This window comes from Hemiscyllium ocellatum, chromosome 20 (genome assembly GCF_020745735.1).
Source record: "Hemiscyllium ocellatum isolate sHemOce1 chromosome 20, sHemOce1.pat.X.cur, whole genome shotgun sequence".
NCBI lineage: Eukaryota > Metazoa > Chordata > Chondrichthyes > Orectolobiformes > Hemiscylliidae > Hemiscyllium > Hemiscyllium ocellatum.
The window spans coordinates 33965327-33983152 of record NC_083420.1 but is presented as its reverse complement, the minus strand read 5'-3'; the positions used below and the strand labels follow the sequence as shown (position 1 = coordinate 33983152).

The window sequence follows — 17826 nt, the reverse complement described above, 5'->3', positions numbered from 1 at the left end:
TTACAGAACATTTGGATAAGTTCGTGCACATGAAAGATTTGGAGGGATATGGCCAAGTGCAGGCAGATGGGACTAGTTTAGTTTGCGATTACAGTCAACATGGACTGATTGGACTGAAGGATGTATTTCCATACTGCATGACTCAATGACTCTACATCTGGCAGTTGACATGTGAAACATACCACATTCAGGGAAGTGGGAAAGAAATGGTGGGGTTTTGAAGTTACTGGACCAGTAAAAGAGGTGTTCAGGAGGCTAAACAAATCCAAGGTTCCTCCAATTGGTCAGAGCAGCTAAAGCGAAGCTCCCCTTTGTACACAGAATTTTAAAATGTTTGGATTTGAAAAGAGGAAAAAACACAGTTTCACTCTCTGAGTCTCCACCAATGCCTTAACCGAAGCAGAAGTGAGAGGTTTTACTTCAAAGAAACCAAGGAAGAATTTATTTTATTTCTTTCACATGATTTCCTCATGTGTGTTGACAACCAAAATATAAATATTGTCAAACTGCAAGTAGCTTCTGTCTGAAGGATCCCAACACTAATCCTGGCTCCGGGGACACAAGTCTTTCAGACGAAGTGTGTCAGATGAACTCAGATGTAAGCGAGTCTGCAGGGTGCAGTGGTAAGTAGTGTGAGCTATCCCAATTGTGTGAAATACGCTTTCCCCCTCAGAAAAATAATGGGAGATCATACAACAGTTTTCAATATTGAATGTGAGAAGATGAAAACTTAAAAAATTTGAAGTGATATAGATTGGGGATGGAACTGACTTTGCTAGGTCAGCAAAATGTTGACAATTAAAGGGTCTATCAGAGAGAGAGAGAGAGAGAGAAGGTTGGACTGAAAGATGGAATTCAGCATCCATCTGCTGTGAAATTTCCCTCACCCTGTCACAACATGGTCATAATATTAGCAGTTTGCCGACACTGCAAATAGGTCATTTAGATCCTATTTAAGTGAAACAAAGAGTGAAAGTAAGTTTAAGCTGCCTTGCTACAAGCAGTTGAGCATTAATAAACACAGATAAAGCTGGAGAAACTCAACAAGCCTGGTAGCATTTGTGGAGAGAGAGGAAGAGTTAATGGTTTGAGTCATGATAATGACTTCTTCAGAACTGAACAGGGTTGAAAAGTGGTGATTTTATACTTTTGACAGAGGCCGAAGAAGAGTGAGGGGAACAGATAGTGTGGAGGCTCAGTGCAAAAGACAAAGCAGTTGTTAATTGAGATGAAAGAAAAATGGGATGTAAAATGAATATAAATTAGGTGTGGAAGGGTGAAAATGGGTCACCTGGCTGAGAGCAAAGTAAACAAGACAAGCTGATGGGGAGGTGAGGGGGAATCAATCTAAGAGAAATGGTAGACATCTTGGGCTGTGCAGCTGTGGATTTCAATATTGAATCTGAGAGGCGGGATAGTGCCTGAGCAGAAAATGTTATTCCTTGAGCTTGTGTTGTGCTTTGTTGCAACATTGCAGCAAGCCCAGGACAGAAACTTTAATATGAGAACATTCACCTCCTCCCTTGTCACTGTCCAAGGCCTTCCAGGTGAAGCTGCAATTTACTTGTACTTCACTCAATCTAGCATTTGCTGCTCACAATGCAATTTCCTTTATATTGGCAAGACCAAATGGAGATTCGGTGACAATTTCGCACAACACCTTCACTCTGTTCAAAGGAATGACACCAACCTTCAGTTAATTTCCATTTCCATAAACTATCCTGCTCTCTCTCTCTCTTTTCTAAGCAACTCAGGACATGTTTACCATCCCCAAATGCTTGGGAAACTACTATTCACAGCACTCTTGCTATTTCAGACCCCTTCTCTCTAACCGAAATCTTTTTTTTGCCGCACTGCCCTTTGTGCTGAATAGTTCTGCTTTACTGAACTCCTGTTACTAGGTAACAACAGTTAATTTTACTTCTACCTTTTTTTCTCTCATGCATTGAACTGTTCACCTCCAGGATTTAAAAATTTTAATTAAAATGCACGTAAACACCCAAAACATCCTGTTACCACTCAGAACTCAAAATGAAACTAAAACTGCCTTCCCCCCTGCTGAACACACAATATAGAAGGTTCACTAGATTGATTCCAGAGTTAACAGGGTTAGTCTATGAGGAGCGATTGAGTAGACCAGGACGATACTCATTGGAATTTGAGAATTCTCACTGGAGAAGAGTGAGGGGGGAATCTTATAGAAACAAATAAAATCATGAAGGAATAGATAAGATAGGAGCAGGGACGTTGTTTCCACTGTCAGGTGAAACTGGGGACAATAGCCTCAAAATAAGGGGGAGCAAATTTCGGACTGAGTGGAAGAGGAACGTCTTCACCCAAAGGGTTGTGAATCTGTGGAATTCCCTGCCCAGTGAAGCAGTTGAGACTACCTTATTGAATGTTTTTAGGACAAAGATAGATAGATTTTTGAATAGTAAAGGAATTAAGCATTATGGTGAGTGGACAGATAAATGGAGTCAATGAAAAGCCATAATCTTATTGAATGGTGGAGTAGGCCTAAGGGACCAGGTGGCCTACTCCTGCCCATATATCTTATGTACTGAAGGATTTTTTTTCAGTTTTAGAAACCAGGTATGATGAACTTGGTGAGTTGGTGCTCTGTATCCTGTAGATCATAAACATCACAGCCATAGTGTACCAGTCAGGGAGAGAGTGAAGATTAACCATAGTGGCCGGGACATCAAACAAGCAAATGATCTGTTAGAGATGGTTTTAAAATGTTGCTGTTACTTCCAGTGAGCAAAACCTATCCCATCACACTTCTGACATGGTCAGAGACTTGCAGAGATCTTAAAGTGAGCTACTTATTTCAGAGCATTCAGGCTCTAATCTGCTTGGCACCACATGTTTAAGTGACTGGCCATTCAACATTTGCTTAATAGTGACCCAAGTTGTTGATGTCTGTGAAACACTAGCACTATTGAAGATGAGGCAGTGAGTTTTGTTGTGCTCAAAGTTATCATTTCTCCATGTACTATGCCTTAGATACTGGGCAGATTCCAAGGTTGATACAGCTTTTAAGGCATGATCCTGCTTATAGTGCCATCAGGTGTAGGCTGGTGGGCCAAGTCCTGAAGCAGACTCACTTCCCACCAGCCCACATCCCCCCTCCTGGCACCTTCCCCGCCACCACAAGTGCAAAATGTGCACCCACACCTCCCCCCTCACCTCTGCCCAAGGCCCCAAAGGATCCTTCCACATCTGACAGAAACTCACCTGCACTTCCACAAATGTCATCCCCTGTATCCGTTGCACCCGATGTTGTCTCCTCTACATCGAGGAGACATGACGCCGACTTGCAGATCATGTCAGAGAACATCTCTGGGACACCTGCACTGACTAACCCCACTGTCCCCTGACTGAACACTTCAACTCTCCCTCCCACTTCACCAAGGACATGCAGGTCCTGAGCCTCCTCCTTCAGCATAACCTAACCACCCAACACCTGGAGGAAGAATCTGCATTGGGACCCTGCGACCACACTGGATTCATGTGGATTTCAACAGTTTCCTCATTTCCCCTCCCCCCACCTTATCACAGTCCCCGGCCTCCAACTCAGCACTGGCCTCTTGACCTGTCCATCACATTTCCCATCTATCACCTTCTCTCTGACCTATCACCTTCTCCCTCACCTTCATCTACCTATTGCATTCCCAGCTACCTTCCCCCCAGCCCCATTCCCCTCCCATTTATCTCTCAGCACCCCCCGCCCACAAAACTCATTCCTGATGAAGGGCTTATGCCCGATTCTCCTGCTCCTCAGATGTTGCCTTTCCTGCTGCGCTTTTCCAGCACCATACTCTCGACTCTGATCTCCAGCATCTGCAGTACTCACTTTCTCCACAGGAACAGGGATGTCTTGCTACAATTATACAGGGCTTCAGTGAGGCCTCACTTGGAATATTGTGTATATTTATGGTTCCCTTATTTGAGAACAAATGTTCTTGCTGTAGAGAGGATACTGCCAAGGTTTACTAGACTAATTCCTGGGATGGCAGGACTGATGTATGGCTCAGTGTTAGCACTGCTGCCTCACAGCACCAGGGTCCCGGATTTAATTCCAGCCTCAGGCGACTGTGTGGAGTTTGCACATTCTCCCCATGTCTGTGTGGGTTTCCTCCTTGTGCTCCGGTTTCCTCCCACAGTCCAAAAGTGTGCAGGTCAGGTGAATTGGCCATGTTAAATTGCCCAGAGTGTTAGGGGCATTAGTCAGAGGGAAATGGGTCTGGGTGGGTTACTCTTTGAAGGGTTGGTATGGACCAGTTGGGCTGAAGGGCCTGTTTCTACACTGTAGGGAATCTAATCTAACCTAATTAGGCTTATATTTCCTGGAGTACAGAAGAATGAGGGGACGTCCCTTAGCAGCCTATAAAATTCCAACATGCGTAGAGAGGGTAGGTCCAGGATGGCTGATCCTGATGACAGCAAGGTCCAGAAGCAAGAGTTGAAGTCTAAGGCTAAGGGATAAACCAGTTATGAGATGAAGAGAAATTTCCTTACCTAGAGAGTGTTGAGCCTCTGAAATCTGAGGCTAAAGCATTGTATGATTTCAAGAAGGAGTTGGTTATAGCACTTGGGATGAAAGGGATAAAACAATATTGGGAGAAAGCAGGAACAGTCTGTTGAACTGAATAATCAGCAATGGCCTGAATGAATAGGAAGCAGACACAAATGGCTGAATAGCCTAACCCTAACCTACTCCTAGTTTCTATGTTTCTGCTTGTATCCTGGTGAATCTCTGGTGCAACCCTCTGTCGTGCAATTATATCCTTCCAAACGTGTAGTAACCAGAACTGCATGCAGTGGCCTAATAATGTTTTGTAGAGCTCCATCATCACCTCCTTGTAAGTGTATTCAATGTCTTGATTCATAAAGATGTTTCCAGAAAGCTTCTTAACCACCTTGCTTAGCTGTCCTTTGCCTTCAAGGGTCGACCGACATGTGCATCAAGATTCCTCTGACCCTCCCTACTTCTTCGCATTCAGGAGGGGGGAACTTGTTACTTTCTCCAAACATACATCACATTACACTTTTCAGGGTTACATTCAATTTGTCATGGTTCAGCTTATCCGACCAGTCCATCTACACTGTCCTGTATTCTAAGACTTCCCTCCTGGCTATTTACAGCCCCATTTTTGTGTTATCTGAGAACTTATTGATCATAACCTCCTGCATTCACGTGTAGACTGTCAAAGGAGAATACGAACAGGCCGGGATCCACTTACTGAACCTCCCCATTGTTTGTGGAGGAACATAACATTGGTCCTGCAACTAGCCATCATGTCTGGCGGAGGAACCACCTGTCAAGGTTTCCCTCGATCACTCACGGTTAGTTCTGACTAAAAAGAACTGTCCATGCAGGGGGTCCAAGGACAGAAACACCCACTGATACCCTTTGTCAATATGGTTCGGGGGTTTCAAGAGAGGCGATGGGGGAACAGTTGGAGCCAGTGTTTGTTAGTGCCATGGACGACTGCACTGCCGTTACCAGATGGTCTTGTCTGTTCCATTTATAGATGATAAACCATTTTAACTTGTTCTCACGTTGATTGGCTTTCCCCCGTCCTGCAATCCCCTAGAATATTGGCTCTGATTGTGTCTTTCCATCTGACTTTATAAAACTATAATTAGGACTTGTGTGGGCTTATTTTTTGTGTTGCTGCGGTTTTGCAAAGACGAGTGAGTTCTCGAGCTATCGGTGCTGAACATCTTACAGTTCTTCAATGAGAAGCTGTGCAAAGAGCTGCAGTGTATGTGTGTGTGTCGGTGCAGAATTAGTGCAGCTGTATCTAACGACGTTGGCCACCTGCACAACAGTATACAAGGCCAACAGTGTTCCTGCTGCTCCCTCTGCACTCTTCCTCAGGCACTGCCACCCTCAGTCCTTCACCTCACCCTCAATGTTGGATGTGAGCTGTTGGTTAATGCTGACATCTCGCTACCCCAACACAAAGTGAGTGACTTAGCTAGAACATGATATGAGAGCAGTTAAGAATTGACCACATTGGCTTAGGACTAACGTCATTACGTAGGCCGAAAGGACAGGACTAAGTCATTGTTTATTTTATGAAACTTAGTAATCATTGAATGTATGTCATCAAACTGCCATGGCGGGTTTGAGAATGTAAATTCCCTGGATTACTGGTCACAGTCGCAACCATTACACCACCCCAACCAACACAGTTTCTGTTGGGGGTGAATAGTTAGGAACGGGTGGACGGATTTTGATTCTTTCCCGTTTTCCCTAGGCCAGAGATACACATTCAGTGAAAGTTCCTCCTCCTCCCTTCTTGCCATCTGGACTGAGATCATTTAACCAGGAGGGACTTTCCTGGGTCCCACTGCACTGTGCGGTGCACATGCTGATGGAAGGGAGGTGGAAGGGAGGGGGGGAATGAGTGAGGAAGGAGGCGGAATGGGTGAAGTTTCTACTGGGTCTTTCACATTCCAGTTGTCGGACAGCGCTTTCAGTGAGGGGCGGGTCTCATTGGATTCAACATGCATCAACTTTACTGTAAAGGTTACTGTAAACATAACTGGAATCATCCTTCACTGCCCAATGCAACAAGCTATTTTGTTGCTTCTTGTTTTCATCAGGTGCAACAGTTCTTGTTTTAACTCACTGCACTACAGTTACAGCATGGAAAGGTTAAACATCTTCTCAGTACAGGCTTCCTTGTGGGGGAGGGGTCGTTAGGTGCAGTTGGTGGCTTCATAAAGACACCTCTTTAAGCCTGTGTGTCAACGGCTTGTTCAGATTGGCGGCATTACAGTGTCCACCCCGTCCTCCCTCAATTAATACCCACTATGAACTAAATCATTCTTCAGGTTGCTAATGCTTGTGGGATCATGCTGTGCGCAGCTCGGCTACCCTATCAGGTCCCCAGAGTGGCACTAACAGCTCAACTTGGCTGAGACTCCTTGCAGGTTTTTTTCTGAAAGATTTAACAAAAATGGAAATGGTACCAATGTTTTAGCCAGATCACTCCCATGTCCTTTCAGAATAGAACCAAGGAAGTGTGGTTCCCGGAAAACTCTCACTGGAAAGTTAAAATGTAACAGTGACAATCTTTGAAGCGCCGCTGCATATAAAATCCAGCCCATTGCCTTGCACTCATAATGAAGATGATGATGACATGAGCTGGCCTGTGACACTCCGCTTCTCATGTTTAAACCTTTAACCACATCCTGACCTTTGATCAATCTAATGACAGGTGACGTCAATGGTCTGTAAGAACCAGCTCAATGTTCCATGTTCGTACTGTAGTGTACAGTGTGAAATGTAAAGGCAAGGGCTTCAGCTGCTCTCCTCTGCTCATGCTGGCACCTGACCAGTCCCCTTGCTCTCCCTCTTGGCCGAAGGAGATGATGGCCATTCAGCATCAGCAACACACAACTGAAGCTTCGAGCGACCCGGGCAGATGCCTCTGGAATTGCAAACTGGCGCCAAAAAACGGACTTGGAAAGTGAGGCACCCTGTGTTGACTCACTGGCCGCTGACAACGGATTCGGAATCTGGTAAGTGTTTTCCGAGGAACTGGAATGTGGCTGTATTTCCAGTCGGCCCCTCACCGCAGAGACCAAGGCTGCTGACCAGAGAGCGCAGTGGTTTTGCTTTCAAAAGCTTCCGCAATTCCTGCTTTCACTCCCTTGATCCGGCCAGCTGAGTTATTACAGACTGCTGTGTAAACATTCCGCGTGAGCCGTGTCATGTTTTCATCAGCAATGATACAAAGGTTTTTCTCAATTTCCGACACCCAACTGGGTAAGCCGACTGGAATTTTCTTTTATTTCCCCGAATGAAGGATGAGTGAGTGACACCAACAAAATTGGCGAAGATCCATAGGTAATTCAGTAAGTTGAATTTCCTGATGGCGACTCTAAAAGTGAGCCAGACCAGAGAACTTCAAACTGACACATTCCCGCCGGATCGACTGAGTCAAATGTCCACAAATGTTCAGTTCAGAGCCCCAGTGCGATCCTGGGAAAACTGGGAGAGTAGATGGAATCGCATTGGAGGTTAGGGAAGGAGATAAGTTTGCTTTGGTTTCTTTAAATAAAACTGAGAATCCCCATAGCGTACACAGTTGCGGGCCAAGTGCAGTAAAATGGAATTAGAATAGATGCTTAATGACAGGCGCCGAAACGACAGCCCGAAAGGCCTTTCCCCGTGCTGGAATAAACATCTGTGACTGTTCTGGCTATAGTGGAATGCACTTTGTACACCGACGACCTGGGAGTTTTTTTTATTTGGGAAAAGTCTCCGTGAGAGGATGGGTTTGTATTACTAGGTGCCCCCTCATTCCTAACGAAGAGTTTATGCTCGAAACGTCGATTCTCATGCATCTCGGATGGCCAGCTGTTCTTCTCCAGCAACCCACTGTTGGACATTGGAGAGCAGATTGCCATTTGCTTAAATTGGCAGGTTTCATCTGTGAGCAATTTGCAGGTCGAATCGTTCCCAACCCCATTGTTCGACTATCAATGTCCATAGGTTAGAGAAATAGCAGAGGCCACAGATAGCTTCTTCCACTACCATCAGTTGGGGGAGTTAATTATTTGCTATCGTCACACATATTTTCCCTGTTTGGGTAATATTGAGGAGTTCTGGAAGGATTAATAGGCTGAATATCAACCTGTTAAAACATCAAGGCTAACCTGTCCTGGATTAAGATTTGAACACTAAGCTTTTAATTCAAAGACAGCAGCAATATGAAATGAACTTCTGAACAGAGGGTGAAACCTAAGATTGGCTCAACTACCAATACCGAGAAATCCTGACAGCTACCATTGTCATATCTAACTCCCCAGTCCCACTGCTACTCTAGGTAAAAAATGAGGTCTGCAGATGCTGGAGATCACAGCTGAAAATGTGTTGCTGGTTAAAGCACACAGGTTAGGCAGCATCCAAGGAATAGGAAATTCGACGTTTCGGGCATAAGCCCTTCATCTAGACCAAGCTTTCAAATACTTCACTCCAGATTTAATCAAAGTTAAGTAATCAGCAGTGAAAGAGACACTGTCTGACATGCTCATACAACTCGGCAATAATAATTACTTAGCTATGAATTCTATATTGTGCTGTATTTAGGTAGTTTATAAGAAAGATTAACGTCAATGATAGATAATCTTAGTACAGCTGGCAGACATTGTCAGTAAACCTAAATATCCAGAGTAATGAGTTCCATCCATTTGTTCCAATTCCTTCATTACAAACACACACAGCTTGTTCCACTTCCATTATATACACATACAACCTATCTCATTCCCAGATATCAACTCCCTGTCAACTACAGACACAGACTGTCCCATTCTTAGATACCAGCTCCTCCAGCGTAATTACACTGAGTACATCCCACTGTTAGATCTCAGTTTTACAAAATTCATACGGTCTGTTCATTTCACCCATACTAGTTCCACAAATAGCTTGTCCCACTCTCTATTGCACATCACTGTATTAGTCTGTTAATGTACACAGCCTTGCATCCTCCATAAACTTTACCCTCACCTCTCTCCATTCTATGTAACTCACATTCAAAATCATATCCTTCTGCTATTATTATGCCTGTTTGCAAATCTTATGTTCTCTTCAAGTCTCCAAGTACTGCTGCCTCATTGCTGCTTGACAATCATCGGGTGTGTGTGTGTGTCATTTTGTGATCATTAATTATTGCCTGATGATTTGGTGTTGTGACTGATTTGTAATTCACAAGCAGATGACCCTGGTACTAAATGTTGTGCTTTTCCTCCACAGGAAGTCCCCATAATGAGCTGTCCCTGGAGTACCCTGCTGGCCTTAGTCCCCTTCCTTCTCCTGTGTAAATGGTCACACTGCAGTAAGTTCAGACAAATATCATTTTAGATTGAATTTCCTTTGTGCTATCCTGTCACTGGTGGGTAGATCTTAATGGGTCCATGAGAAGGACTCATGGCAATAATGTGATTGGCTGTTCTTGTCTGAAACATATAGGAGTCTGAGCAGCGCTCTAGGAGGCCCACAAACATGTTGGTGGGAGAGGACAGAGTGGTAACTAATGTTAAACCTCTGAGAGAAATAAAATCAATACAGTGTGGATGCAATTCTTAAACATCTGACAACAGTTGAAGGAGGAGACGTAAAGCCAATCCTTACATAGTTTTAGATTTATTCAGAAAGTTAAACATTACAAATGTACAGATCATAATCTTACAACTCATTTCAATGACAGAACTGTCTCTTTATATGCAGTGAATGACCCCCTGTATTCACATAACCTTAATATATACAATTAACAATCAAACTAACAATTTTTGGAATCTTGCCTTCTGTTACTGTTAGATCAATGGTTTTTGCAAGAACAAAATCTATTAACTCTACCATCAGCATTATATTCATCACACAATAAAAAAATGCACCAGTGTTTGTGCTCTAATTGAAAACAATCATATTTTTACTCTGTTTAATGCGCTTCAATCAATAATACTCAGCAATTGTGTTTTAAACAAACAATAGTGGTTAATATTCTGAATAGAATATACTGTGCCCATTCTTAGATACCAATTTTACAACCATTCACCTTAGCCGGTTCCATTCACACGTATTAGTTCTATTATCACCTACACACAGCTTATCCAACTCACTATTAAGAATTTACTGGGAGACTCATTCTGATACACTATCCTTCACAAACCCCTGTCAAACCACTCAACTGGATTCCATCTAGTTATTATTCTAAATGTAAAGCCCAACATCACCCCAGTCACAGTGCCAACTTTAATTCACTTTGGGAATTAATTATTCTATACATAAACACTTCAATTCAATCTTATTCCAGTCGAGAACTCATTCCTGGTTATCTGACACCCAAACTCCCAAATCTCTCCAAAATAATTCAGTTTGTACTTCATTCCTGGGAATGTGCTGCTCTGTGAAAATCACACAAGCCCCTCTATTCACCCTTAACCCATTCTTGGATATCATTCAATATTTAATTCTGAATCCTGTCCCCAAACTATTTGATTATATTCCAGCCTGTAACTCACTTCTGTGTATCTATTATTCTTGATTATATTCCCACCATTAACTCACAACTGGTTAGGCAGTTTGCTACATATAAACTTCCAAATTCCTTAATTAGATTCCAGCCGATGGCTTATTCTTTATATTTGCTGGTTTATATATAAGCAATACTAACCTGTCAATTGTACTTCAGCCTCTAAATCACTTCATTTATTTATTCACTGCATTACAGGGTTTGAATTAAGAAAGTCTGGGGATATTTTAATGCAACAGAAAACACAATCAGTATAGGTTATTGGAGAAGCAAGTTAGGTCAAAAGATTACTTGTCCCTTCATTTCTTCTGAAAGGTGAGGATGAGATTGTGGTTATGAAAATAAGGTGGCCATCAGAGTTAAGGGATATAAGAAGAAGATCAACAGGTATGGTTGAGGGGTATGAGGAGTGTGTTTGTGAGATGGAATTATATGGGGAAAGATGTTTGATATATCATATGTTAAAAACATGTATAATATTGTAGAAGGAATTTAAGCAACGAGGGTAGGATGTAAATTTGAGGACATTAAATAATAGTAGTTAATGTTTTTCAGACTGGAAGATATAAATAACAGTGTTGCTCAAAGGTCCATGCTCGGATGATTGCTCATCTCAATATAAGTAAATGATCTGGACTTGGGCTATAATGGGTATTCAATGAAGCCAACAGTTGCGAAGAATAAAGAATATGGCTAACTGAAGATGAGATAGATAAAGAAATAAATATTTTGTACTTATACAGCATTATTGAAATTTTCAACATATCCCAAAGCACTTCACAGCCAATTAGGTACTTTTGAAATGTATTCATCACTGTTTTGCAGGCAATCACAACAACCAATTTTCACACAAAACTCCCATATTGGCAATGAGATAATGGACCAGATCATGTCTGATTAACATTAATTAGATTACTTACAGTGTGGAAACAGGCCCTTCGGCCCAACAAGTCCACACCGACCCGCCGAAGCGCAACCCACCCATACCCCTACATATACCCCTTACCTAACACTACGGGCAATTTAGCATGGCCAATTCACCTGACCCGCACATCTTTGTGACTGTAGGAGGAAACCGGAGCACCCGGAGGAAACCCACGCAGACACGGGGAGAACGTGCAAACTCCACACAGTCAGTCACCTGAGGCGGGAATTGAACCCAGGGCCCTGGCGCTGTGAGGCCCAGTAGAGGGATAAATGTTTGATAGGAAATATAGAAGGCACATAAAATTTAATGCAGTGTGAAATGTAAATAAGATGAAAGATTTATCAGATGCTAAAATTCTAAAAAAGCAAAGAATGATGGGGTCAGGTACATAAATTTATAACATTGGGAGGACAGGTAATCCTGATAAAGGGCTTTTGCCTGAAACGTCGATTTTCCTTCTCCTCGGATGCTGCCTGAACTGCTGTGCTTTTCCAGCACCACTCTAATCTAGAATCTGGTTTCCAGCAGCTGCAGTCCTTGTTTTTACCTAGGACAGGTAATAAGTCAGTTTTTCTAAAGCATGAAGGATCCTAGGTTATCTGAACGGGCGTGGTATGAAAAGGTGAGGAAATGTTGTTAAAGCATTCATTTTCAAAGAGCCATCACAGGTGTAATGGGCTAACTGGGGAAAAGACAAATCAATGGGAATAATTGGATATGTATTTCAGAGATTCAGTACAGATATGGGGTGAATGGCCTCTTTCTGTGCTGTAAAATGTTATGACCCTGACGCTGTAGGAGCTTCCAGTAAATGTTCTTTCATACAAATAAGAGAATGATGAACTTAACAGGATAATAATACACATTAGTCATGGTTGAGGACTAAGTTTCCTGCTTTGGGAGCACTGTTCAGTGTGGGAAATGGATGCCAGCACCTGAGCCCTATAATTGTAGAAGATATTTAAACAATTGGTTCATGTGCTGCTTATGACAGTTACAGAGAAAATCAATTTGTATGAAATATTTTATTTGCATAAATAAACCTCTTATCTTCTTGGGTCTCTCAAACACAATAAGTTATTTTTTGCAGGGGATGCTGTCATGTTGGCAAATGCAGCAGCTATCATATGCATAACAGACTCTTACAAATAACAATGGATCCTTAACATCTGAGGTATTAATGGAAGGGGAAATCTGTATCCCAATTAGAGTCAATAAATTCAGAAGTGAATGGAAATTAATAATAACTTCTTCCAATCATTCCTTCCAAGCTACAGGTTGTGATGGTCTAACCTGTGTCACTGACTACTTGGAGCACATAACATGCACCTGGAAAGTTCCAGTCCCACTTGAGCCTCAAGTTTCATACCATCTTACTGCAGCATCGTAAGTATAGAATTATTCCCTCTCACAGCAGTCACATCTTTGGTGTAGTGGAGCAAATAATAAATTAAGTAGCAAAGAAATCTTACACATTACATATTAATAGCTCCCTCCCTCTTCCATCACCATTACATCGTTCATTATTATATCACTTGTTGTTGCCTCATTCACTTCCATTCGCTCATTCTTTTACATACCACTCACTGTCAGATGGCACACACTTGCGTTGCTTATTCTTATGGTCACTTGTTGCCACGTTAATTACACTTTTGTAATTCATTGCTGCCTCGCATACTTTTACTCCGCTGGCTGTTACAGCATTTGTTCTTGCATCACTGGCTGTTAGATACTTTTCCCCCTTAAGCAGCCTTTCAAAACTGTTATCACCCATCTCTGCAGCAGTTGGGACTTGAACCCACATCTCCTAGCTTAGAGGTAAGGACATTATTATTGAGCCACAATAGCCCCATCACAAGCTTTATTTTTATTTAACCTATTTTTCCTAAGTAATTTATTCAGAGATGTTATTACACACATCTGGAGCAGGTTGGGTTTGAACCTGTGCTTCCTAATCCAGGCTAAGGACTGCTATCACTATGCCACAAGAGTACCCCATTACTAGCTATTAATTTACACACTCATATACTAATCATCTGCACTCATTCTTGTGATGAAATCAGGCAGCAGCAGACCTTTTCATAGCAATAGACTCCCAGAGCCATTAGCTGCTGATTGAACTTTTTGTTAAGTTCAATTGTCAGTTTAATATCTTTGAATAGGCACCCACACAGACTGTGTACCACCATTCATCCTGTCAAACCCATTCTTCCAGGTACAGCGCCCAGCCCTACAGTGCACCCAGTTTCAAAGGACAGCTGAGGAAGGCCATAATTTCAGAGGTGACCTAATACTAGTGATGTAGTAGTAAAAAGTGAGGTCTGCAGATGCTGGAGATCAGAGCTGAAAATGATGAAGGGCTCTGGCCCGAAACGTCGAATTTCCTGTTCCTTGGATGCTGCCTAACCTGCTGTGCTTTAACCAGCAACACATTTTCAGCTACTAGTGATGTAGTCCAGTCTTGAAGGGAGAATGCCAGGAAGCAGTTTTCTGGGAATCAGCAGAGGAGCACAGTTCTGTAATTCAGGACACCAGTTAAAGTACACACACCAGACAATAACTCAATCCAATAGGATTGGTACCAGAAGAAACATCAATTACCTCTAGGGCAGGCCAATAGGAAAAGGGCTCAGCTCCACAGGTTATCAAGAAATGGAAACAACCCCACACAAGTATCAGGTGAAAGCCCAAAACCCTTGGTGAAAGCACCAGTCTCATATGACAAGGCACCAGAGAAAGGATCCAGTCTCACATGGTACCATGGTAAGGAACAAGGGAATAGATCCAGACCCAAAGTACTGGAAAGCAGGAGGAAGATGCAGTTGCAGAATGCAAGAAACCCGTGGAAGAGCCAAGTATCACAGTGTTGTATATGGGTAGAAGGCTAACACATAATGCAGAATACCACCAGATTATGGGCATTGTCCCATAGGACAGCAGAGTACAGCCACAGTGCAATTCAGCATAAAAGGGTAGGCAACCAACTTCAGAGGGCTCCAGTTGAACAATGCAGAGGGCATCAGAGAATCAGCGGTCCAATATGGCAGCAGTTCCTAACCTTTTCAATATCAGGGTACACTTCAATGATACAAACAATTCCATAGGACACCCATATTTTTCATCTGAATTGGTTGTTCATAAACATCACATTTTTTTCATTTACTCTGGTTATGGCCTAACTAGAGAAGTTTGCGACATAGTACATGCAACAAGCTGAAGAAGGATCAAAAGCATTAATGTTTCAAATCCACTGGCAAAATCATACTGTCTTCAACTGTGAGCATCGACACATTTTCAAAACCTGCTCAACTCAGTTATTTCTAACTATTCAAGAGCCAAGGATCACAGCAAAACACAAATTTGAATAAATTGCAATTTACTGGGTCAGTGGGAAACTTGGGCTGGTGTGTATAGAGCTTTCAGATACAGGAGGGATTAGTGAGAGGGCCACCTGCAGATCTTGCTCCACTGCACTCTCTCGTGTTGTTTCTCATATATGCCAATATTGAAAATACTGCCTCGCAGACATATGTGGTTGCAAATGGCAAGAGTACAGCAATAGTATGGTCAGGGATCATCAGATAATCATGTGGTTGCAAATGGCAAGAGTACAGCAATAGTATGGTTAGGGATCATCAGATAATTACGTGTCACAGTCAGCCAAAACACATACAAAGCCACCTCTCCAAACCTCAACTTCAATGTGTGGTCCATCTCTAGCTGTGCATATTCCTTTTTTTATTTTACCATTAGTTTTTGTGATGAATCAGTAGATCGTGTACGAACAAATCGTGTGTTGAGTCATAGTCTTATATATTTGTTGAGGGTAAGTAGAAATTGAACTTCTCTTGCAATGTTTTGCGGTTTTTGAATAGGAGGGTGTACACCTTGAAAGCTGCATTGGCCACTGCTGAAGCTACTGGGAACATCTCAAGTGAACCCCCTGTCACTGTCTCTTGCCAAAGTCCCAGTTCTGACCTGAAGTCTTGAAATTTATCTGTGATGGTCAAGATCGTCTCATTTTTGCCCTGCATCTTTATTCATTTGACTCACTCAAATGGCATTGAGATTTGCCAACGGTAATCAGCAGACAGTAACTCTTCATAAAGCAGTGCATGCATTGTTGAAAACTCTCAGTTTTCACCGGAGCTTGTGAATTTGGGAGAGAACCTTCCCCCCTTCCCAACCACCTCAATAACCAAAAGCACCTCAGTGTGTAGCAGTAAATTCTGATACTCAGCCCTCATCTCTGCCAGTTAGCTCTCATTAAACTGTCTCTGAACAGTTCATGCTGTTTTATCTTTGGGTTGAGATGTTTCATTGACTGAATTAGCAGGGGAATTGCGTCTTATGGCAAGAAACTCATATTTTGTTAGAATCTAACACTTGTATCCGTAGCACGACTAAAAGAAAATCCAAAAATATTAATTGTAAAATTGTGCTAACAAGGAAATGTGAGCAGACAGCTTGTCAGATCAGCCATTTCAACTGCACACCTCTTTACTGTGCATATGCAAATTCTTCTCATCTCGAAGATATGGCCCAACATCATTGTGCATGCCTAATGCTTTGGCCCTGCATATATGCAAGCGGACTGCATAACTGAGCAGATTTCCCTTCTCCTGTACATGAACGGCGTCAAATCTCCATGCTACTGCAATTTTGGAAGTCTATGCATGCAAAGCTCTGGAGAGTTTTCCAAGTGCTGTCGATAGGGTCAGCAGATAGTACCTTCAGTAGTAGACAACGAGGCTCCAGAGGAGATCAGAAGCATGGATACAGCCTTGATGCTTAAAGTAAAGCAGTGCTGCTTCTCAAAGATTTTGCAGGACACTTCTCACCTTTTCAAGCTGCTGCAGCGCATCGATTAAAACCCATTGCAAAGGGGCACCAGGTGAAGGGCTGAGGACATCACCCAGACTACAAGATAAGGGAGTAACTGAGCTAAAGCAGGAAGCAGTGACGCCAAGGCCCAGATTTTTCACCACAGCAGAGAGAGATGAAGGAGACTCTCTCCATTTTGGCTAAATTAGGGATGTGCCCAGAAAGTACAAATGTCCCCCTACAGCTAGAGCATGTTACTTATCATTTTCATGTGGTAGGCCTGTTCCTATTTCATCTACTTGCATTTCACAGAGGCAGCTGGCCATTTAAATTATCAGATGTCTCTACTCAAGTTTTACCCGGATGAAGGAATAAATATACAGTCGCTAAACCTGTTGATGATACAAAGACAGTTAGTAATGCAGGTTGTGAACAGGGCATAAGGCATGTGGACAAAGGGATGTAGCTAGGATAAGTGAGTCAGCAAAACTTTGGTAAATGGTGACAAACGTGGAAAAATGTGAATTTGTCCACTTAGGAAAACACCAGATTAGTTAAATGGAGAGATATTGTAGAACCCTGAGGTGCACAGGGATCTGAGCATCCTGCTACATGAATCAAAAAAGTTTGGAATGCAAGTACAGCAAGTGATTAGAAAAGCCAGTGGAATATTATTGCTAGAGGAATGGAAGATAAATGTAGGAATATTTTCATACTATTCTGCAACATATGAGTGAGTCGACATCTTGCTGAACAAAGGATATAAATGATTTAGAAGTAGTTTAAAGAAGATTCGTTCTGCTGATGACAGAACTAGGGAACAAAGTGCAAAAGTAAGAGGTCTTCATTTGAGACAGACAAAGGGTAATATCTTCTCTGGGGTTTGTAAGTCTTTGGAATGCTTCCCAAAAGAGTGTTTTAAGTGGTGTAATTTAAGAACTTTACGGAAAGAGTAAATAGAATTTTGAATGTGGTCCCAGGTTGAATGTGGGAAAGGCCATGTTCCCTCTGGGGGAGGTA

General features: G+C 42.4%; 1 protein-coding gene across 2 annotated transcripts in view; it reads left to right on the top strand.

The window, feature by feature from the left end:
- The first annotated feature begins 552 nt into the window (after nucleotides 1-552).
- LOC132825447 (interleukin-21 receptor-like) overlaps nucleotides 553-17826 on the top strand; it is a 71767-nt gene continuing 54493 nt past the window's right edge. Inside the window, exons 1-3 of one of the 2 annotated variants that reach the window (XM_060840725.1) lie at nucleotides 553-623; nucleotides 9776-9857; nucleotides 13254-13368. In XM_060840725.1, the coding sequence (XP_060696708.1) occupies nucleotides 9788-9857; nucleotides 13254-13368 (185 nt within the window). In that variant the 5' untranslated portion in view covers nucleotides 553-623; nucleotides 9776-9787. Of the gene's footprint in view, nucleotides 624-7302; nucleotides 7540-9775; nucleotides 9858-13253; nucleotides 13369-17826 lie in introns of those variants that run through there. The other variant, XM_060840724.1, reaches the window with a different exon arrangement.